We start from the raw sequence: 7,980 nt of genomic DNA on the forward strand, positions 1-7,980 counted from the left end.
CCAGGGTAAACATCGGGTTACTAAGCGCGGCCCTGCCTTAGTTACCCGATGTTTACCCTGGTTACCGGCATCGTTGGTCGCTGGAGAGCGGTCTGTGTGACAGCTCTCCAGCGACCAAACAGCGACGCTGCAGCGATCCGGATCGTTGTCGGTATCGCTGCAGCGTCGCTTAATGTGAAGGGGCCTTTATAATGACCACGGACAAGATAAAGATCCCCAATTCACATCAGGACTACAAGATACCAGGGACTTTCAGCTGCGACACTTCTAACGTGGTGTACCTAATTATTTGTACTAAATGTCCAACTGGGGGTCTGTATGTGGGGGAGAAAGGGCAAAAGCTTAGAACAAGGATGAACTCTCATCGCCATACAATAAGAGAAAAAAGAATGGATCTACCTGTGGCAATACATTTCTGTCTCCCAAATCATAACATTATGGACATGAAATTACTTGTGTTGAAAGGTAGCTTCAAATCCCAGAGAGACAGAAGAGTCTGGGAATATAAACTGATGACGACCTATGACACTCTCAGTGCAGGAATGAATGTGTAGCATGGATTCATGTCTTTTTACATCAACTAAGGAACTTGCCCTTCAGACCATGTGGGGTCATCACAACAGAACCAGACCCCAATCAGAGGACAATAAAACAATCCTTATCTAAGAGCTGGCCCAATATTTATGGACGTAACTGTTTATCACTCATGATAATTCTGCTTCATGTCACCTGTCTTATCCATGTTTTTCCCCCCTTTTTTTTCTCTATGTTGTGCATAAATATGTGATTCTTCAGAATTTGTTTTAGTCTTTGCCTGATGAAGAGACCTGTGTAGTCTCGAAAGCTTGCAATTTGTTACCATCTTTTCAGTTAGCAATTAAAAGGTATCAACCACTGAGGACTCAATTCTAAATATTTTTCTATCTACTGGCTAACACGGTACCAAGATATATTTCTTTACTATAAAAACCGCTATGCCTTCACAATAATGAAGGAGCATCATGGCGCCTTTTTATCAACTTTTTTCTTAGGATAGGCTATCAATATTTAAGTCACAAAAATTCTTTAACCCCTTTCTGACATCGGACGTACTATCCCGTCCATGTGGGGTGGGCCCCTATGACCATGGACGGGATAGTACGTCCAGCGCGATCGGCGGCGCTCACGGGGGGAGCGCCACCGATCGCGGCCGGATGTCAGCTGCCTATCGCAGCTGACATCCGGCACTATGTGCCAGGAACGGTCACGGACCGCCCCCGGCACATTAACCCCTGGCACACCGCGATCAAAGATGATCGCGATGTGCCGGCGGTGCAGGGAAGCACCGCGCAGGGAGGGGGCCCCCTGCGGGCTTCCCTGAGCCCCCGCAGCAACGCGATGTGATCGCGTTGCTGCGAGGGTCTCACCTCCCTCCTTGCTCCCTCCAGCTCCGGATCCAAGATGGCCGTGGATGCGGGTCCTGCAGGGAGGGAGGTGGCTTCACAGAGCCTGCTCAGAGCAGGCACTGTGAAGCCTGCAGCGCTGCTAGTCAGATCAGTGATCTGACAGAGTGCTGTGCAAACTGTCAGATCACCGATCTGTGATGTCCCCCCCTGGGACAAAGTAAAAAAGGAAAAAAAAAAATTTTTCAAATGTGTAAAAAAAAAATAAAAAAAAATATTCCAAAATTATGAAAAAAAAATATATATATTATTCCCATAAATACATTTCTTTATCTAAATAAAAAAAAAACAATAAAAGTACACATATTTAGTATCGCCGCGTCCGTAACGGCCCAACCTATAAAACTGGCCCACTAGTTAACCCCTTCAGTAAACACCGTAAAAAAAAAAAAACGAGGCAAAAAACAACGCATTATTATCATACCGCCGAGCAAAAAGTGGAATAACACGCGATCATAAAGACAGATATAGATAACCATGGTACCGCTGAAAACGTCATCTTGTCCCGCAAAAAACGAGCCGCCATACAGCATCATCAGCAAAAAAATAAAAAAGTTATAGTCCTGAGAATAAAGCGATGCCAAAATAATTATTTTTTCTATAAAATAGTTTTTATCGTATAAAAGCGCCAAAACATAAAAAAATGATATAAATGAGGTGTCGCTGTAATCGTACTGACCCGAAGAATAAAACTGCTTCATCAATTTTACCAAACGCGGAACGGTATAAACGCCTCCCCCAAAAGAAATTCATGAATAGCTGGTTTTTGGTCATTCTGCCTCACAAAAATCGGAATAAAAAGCGATCAAAAAATGTCACGTGCCCGAAAATGTTACCAATAAAAACGTCAACTCGTCCCGCAAAAAACAAGACCTAACATGACTCTGTGGACCAAAATATAGAAAAATTATAGCTCTCAAAATGTGGTAACGCAAAAAATATTTTTTGCAATAAAAAGGGTCTTTCAGTATGTGACGGCTGCCAATCATAAAAATCCGCTAAAAAACCCGCTATAAAAGTAAATCAAACCCCCCTTCATCACTCCCTTAGTTAGGGAAAAATTAAAAAAATGTATTTATTTCCATTTTCCCATTAGGGCTAGGGTTAGGGCTAGGGTTAGGGCTAGGGTTAGGGCTAGGGCTACAGTTTGGGTTGGGGCTAAAGTTACAGTTAGGGTTTAGATTACATTTACAGTTGGGATTAGGGTTAGGGGTGTGTCTGGGTTAGAGGTGTGGTTAGGGTTACTGTTGAGATTAGGGTTAGGGATGTGTTTGGATTAGGGTTTCAGTTATAATTGTGGGGTTTCCACTGTTTAGGCACATCAGGGGCTCTCCAAACGCGACATGGCGTCCGATCTCAATTCCAGCCAATTCTGCGTTGAAAAAGTAAAACAGTGCTTCTTCCCTTCCGAGCTCTCCCGTGTGCCCAAACAGGGGTTTACCCCAACATATGGGGTATCAGCGTACTCAGGACAAATAGGACAACAACTTTTGGGGTCCAATTTCTCCTGTTACCCTAGGGAAAATACAAAACTCGGGGCTAAAATATATTTTTTGTGGGAAAAAAAAAAGCTTTTTTATTTTCACGGCTCTGCGTTATAAACTGTAGTGAAACACTTGGGGGTTCAAAGTTCTCACAACACATCTAGATTAGTTCCCTGGGGCGTCTAGTTTCCAATATGGTGTCACTTGTGGGAGGTTTCTACTGTTTAGGTACATTAGGGGCTCTGCAAATGCAATGTGACACCTGCAGACCATTCCATCTAAGTCCTCATTCCAAATGGAGCTCCTTCCCTTCCGAGCCCTCCCATGCGCCCAAACAGTGGTTCCCCCCCACATATGGGGTATCAGCGCACTCAGGACAAATTGGACAACAAATTGTGGGGTCGAATTTCTCCTGTTACCCTCGGGAAAATACAAAACTGGGGGCTAAAAAATAATTTTTGTGTGAAAAAATTTTTGTTTTATTTTTACGGCTCTCCATTATAAACTTCTGTGAAGCCCTTGGTGGGTCAAAGCGCTCAGCACACATCTAGATAAGTTCCTTAGGGGGTCTACTTTCCAAAATGGTGTCACTTGTGGGGGGTTTCTACTGTTTAGGTACATTAGGGGCTCTGCAAACGCAATGTGACACCTGCAGACCATTCCATCTAAGTCTGCATTCAAATGGCACTCCTTCCCTTCTGAGCCCTCCCATGTGCCCAAACAGTGGTTCCCCCCACATATGGTGTATCATCGCACTCAGGACAAATTGGGCAACAAATTTTGGAGTCCAATTTCTCCTGTTACCCTCAGGAAAATACAAAACTGGGGGCTAAAAAAATAATTTTTGTGGGAAAAAAATTTTGTTTTATTTTTACGGCTCTGCATTATAAACTTCTGTGAAGCACTTGGTGGGTCAAAGTGCTCACCACACCTCTAGATAAGTTCCTTAGGGGGTCTACTTTCCAAAATGGTGTCATTTGTGGGGGGTTTCAATGTTTAGGCACATCAGTGGCTCTTCAAACGCAACATGGCGTTCTATCTCAATTCCTGTCAATTTTGCTTTGAAAAGTCAAACGGCGCTCCTTCCCTTCCGAGCTCTCCCATCCGCCCAAACAGTGGTTTACCCCCACATATGGGGTATCAGCGTACTCAGGACAAATTGTACAACAACTTCTGGGGTCCAATTTCTTCTCTTACCCTTGGGAAAATAAAAAATTGGGGGAGAAAAGATAATTTTTGTGAAAAAATATGATTTTTTATTTTTACGGTTCTACATTATAAACTTCTGTGAAGCACTTGGTGGGTCAAAGTGCTCACCACACCTCTAGATAAGTTCCTTAGGGGGTCTACTTTCCAAAATGGTGTCACTTGTGGGGGGTTTCAATGTTTAGGCACATCAGTGGCTCTTCAAACGCAACATGGCGTCCCATCTCAATTCCAGTCAATTTTGCATTGAAAAGTCAAATGGCACTCCTTCGCTTCCGAGCTCTGCCATGCGCCCAAACAGTGGTTTACCCCCACATGTGGGGTATTGGCATACTCAGGACAAATTGTACAACAATGTTTGGGGTCCATTTTCTCCTGTTACCCTTGGTAAAATAAAACAAATTGGAGCTGAATTAAATTTTTTGTGAAAAAAAGTTAAATGTTCATTTTTATTTAAACATTCAAAAAATTCCTGTGAAGCACCAGAAGGGTTAATAAACTTCTTGAATATGGTTTTGAGCACCTTGAGGGGTGTAGTTTTTAGAATGGTGTCACACTTGGGTATTCTCTATCATATAGACCCCTCAAAATGACTTCAAATGAGATGTGGTCCCTAAAATAAAATGGTGTTGTAGAAATGAGAAATTGCTGGTCAACTTTTAACCCTTATAACTCCCTAACAAAAAAAAATTTTGGTTCCAAAATGGTGCTGATGTAAAGTAGACATGTGGGAAATGTTACTTATTAAGTATTTTGTGTGACGTATTTTATTATTATTATACATTATACGTATCTCTGTGATTTAATTGCATAAAAATTCAAAGTTGGAAAATTGCGAAATTTTCATAATTTTCGCCAAATTTCCGTTTTTTTTCACAAATAAACGCAGGTACTATCAAAGAATTTTTACCATTGTCATGAAGTACAATATGTCACGAGAAAACATTGTCAGAATCACCAGGATCCATTGAAGCGTTCCAGAGTTATAACCTCATAAAGGGACAGTGGTCAGAATTGTAAAAATTGGCCCGGTCATTAACGTGCAAACCACCCTTGGGGGTAAAGGGGTTAATACTTGAGCCCCATGCCAGGGTCTCTGCGCAGTGCAGATGGCACCCAATTCATCACATCTGCTTGTTGTCCACCATATTAATATTGCTGAAGTGGGAAAAAAGTTCCCGAGATCAAAATAGACCAAAAATGTTTCCAAGAGTAGAGGAGGACATCATCATAAAGCTCTCCGATCAAATGATATGCACCACCAAGTCACTATCTTTCTTTGGGGGGGGGGAGCATTTTTCCTTTTTAGTTTATCGCCGTTTCTTCTGATGAATTAAGTTTTCCAGATGTTACTTTTGATCAAGTAGACTCCATTATAAATTTTGCTAATTTTACGTGTGTTAATGTCTTCTAGGTTCATGGCTGTGGCGATAAAGCAAAAGCAAATGCACGACTGAGAATCAGCCGGGAAGGCGTGCTTTACGCAGGAAGCGGCCACAAAGACCACTCGCTAGACCCAACAAAGAAAGCTCATTTACAGAGGAGACTAGATAAGAAAATCAATGATTTATCAAATCAAAGAAGAGTTAAAAGGGAAAAGTGAATTAGTTTTTATAATTAAAGATAATGCCAAGAAATTGTTTCTTGTGAATGGTTTTATATGATCAATAACTGCTATCCATATTATTTATTTTCTGTAATTTATTATTTAGCACAACAACACAACCCCTTGTGTAGAGGGCCACATTATCAAGAGATAGAAGTCTGTTGGCGTTTTCACCCACCACCCGCCAAATATATACAAAAAAATAGCACTACCATTGTATGTGAGCTGTGTCTGGTATTGCAGCCTTTAATTAAGCTACCGTATGTATATTTTTTTTCTATCCAGCCCTATGTGTTTCCACAAAAAATAAACCCTGCCCATTCGTATTAACCTGCTAAATGTAAACATTAAAGAGGTATTCTCAAGTTATTAAATTGCTTTAATTTTAGTTTGAAAATAAGCAAGATTTGCTTATTCTATCTGCTGTCATTCCCCTGATATGAGAGCTTTTATTTTTCCTAGTGTACAGCTTGTATCCATGGAGCTTAGCCAAGACTCTGACTGAGTGTGCAGTGTAGCTACATTCCAGGAAAGGGGTTAACTCCTAACATCCCAGCCCATTGATTTTAATACAGCAATTAGCTACTCACCTCCCTCTCAGCTCCTAACAAGCTGCTGTTATAAATCTTGCAAAATCACCAGCCTGCAGCATCGGCTTCTCCCAGAACAGATCTCCTAATAACAGCTCTCGCTGTCCTGAGCTGTGTGCTTATTCACATTCCACTGATAGCTGAATGCGCCACAGCAGAAATGGTGCAGAGCTTTATAGGTCTAATAATAGTATAGCTCTACTACTTGCCAGAGCTGTCACTTAAGGAAAAGTATTCACCGTGCCAGAAACCAGGAAGTAAGGAAACTGCATAGCTCTGAGCTGCTCAGAAGACAACTTTAGAGTACCTCTTTAAGAAGTAAGTAGGTATAGGGAGAAGGTACTAGGACTTGCAGGATCAGACGACACTAGGATAAGTTTTTTAACATGGAAACATATACCGTACATAAGGTTTTCAGATGAGCTGTATACACAAATAGTATGAGTTTTTTAAAATTAGGAATATGAACAACATTGCTTTATTTTATCACAAGTTAAAAGCATTATAACAAATATGAAAGGGAATCTTTTGTAACACCAATGCCAGTGTCCCTGCATGGTCCCTCTACATCCTCCTGATAGGGATGCCAACATATTCATTGGTTGTACGGCAGTGTCCCTGTTCCCTGCTGTGGCTTCCTGCTTGTCTGGGCCTGCGCACACAGCGCAGGTCACCCGGTGGTGCGTCTAGTGTGTGGGCACTCCCAGACTGTTAAAGGGACAGCACATGCACTTTGGAAATGCTCCCATCCAGTAGCTGGGAGGCATCAAATATAAGGCACCCTCACCCGTAGGGGGGTGCGTGAGCAACTCCTGTAGTTTCCCTACTTGATGTGTGTTCAACTAGTATGTTGCCAGGTCCCTGTCCTTGAGTCCCATGTTGTCTGAACCTGAACTGGTCCCTGAAAAACTGTGCATTCTGAACCAGAACCTGTTCCTGAAACTCATGTTGTCTGAACCAGAACCTGTTCCTGAAACCGTGTTGTCTTAACCAGGACTAGTTCCTGTCCTGTTTGGTGATCCAGAATCTGTACCAGCTCCAATATCTGTTATACCAGTATCCGAATCCTGTCCAGTAGTGACTCTGAGTCCGTGCCTGTGATTGCGATCCTGACTCTTGAGGTCAGCTGTTGCTGTACTGGGGACTGCCCAGGAGTTGTACCTGGTGGCTACTGGCGGCACAAGCCTAACTCCACCATCAGGAACTCTATCGAAAACCAAGTAGCGGCTTAGTCATGCCCCTCCTGGGTATGCCCGGTTCATGGTATATTGGGTGATACCTTTCCTTTAATGAAGACCTGTCACTTGTTCAAAAATATAGTTACATTCCTTGTAAAATCCCTGAGCTCCCATGATTCTGGCCCTTTTTTACATTTTGTATTATATCACTCCATTGCAGAGATAATCATATTTGTTGCTTTCGGACGCAGTATGTGAAATCTCTGCTTGTAGTGCAACTGGACATGTATTTAGATATTTATTTTATCTCCCTCCCAGATGCTGCCAATCACAGCTCGGCACCTAATGTAGCAGTCAGGCTACTTACACACTTGCATTGTTTGGCCTCCGTCGCAATGCGTCGTTTTGGGAAAAAAATGCATCCTGCAAATGTGCCCGCAGGATGCGTTTTTTTCCCCATTGACTTGTATTAGC

At 42.3% G+C, this 7,980-nt stretch overlaps 1 protein-coding gene across 1 annotated transcript in view; it reads left to right on the forward strand.

Annotated features, from left to right (window-relative positions):
• The window catches only part of IGHMBP2 (immunoglobulin mu DNA binding protein 2), a 75,851-nt gene extending 70,082 nt beyond the window's left edge, over positions 1-5,769 (forward strand). Inside the window, exon 15 of the mRNA XM_069739331.1 lies at positions 5,547-5,769. Coding sequence (XP_069595432.1) covers positions 5,547-5,735 — 189 coding nt within the window. The 3' untranslated portion in view covers positions 5,736-5,769. The remainder of the gene's footprint in view (positions 1-5,546) is intronic.
• The last annotated feature ends 2,211 nt before the right edge of the window (positions 5,770-7,980 follow it).

The sequence above is a fragment of the Ranitomeya imitator genome, chromosome 9, assembly GCF_032444005.1.
Source record: "Ranitomeya imitator isolate aRanImi1 chromosome 9, aRanImi1.pri, whole genome shotgun sequence".
NCBI classification, from domain to species: Eukaryota; Metazoa; Chordata; class Amphibia; order Anura; family Dendrobatidae; genus Ranitomeya; species Ranitomeya imitator.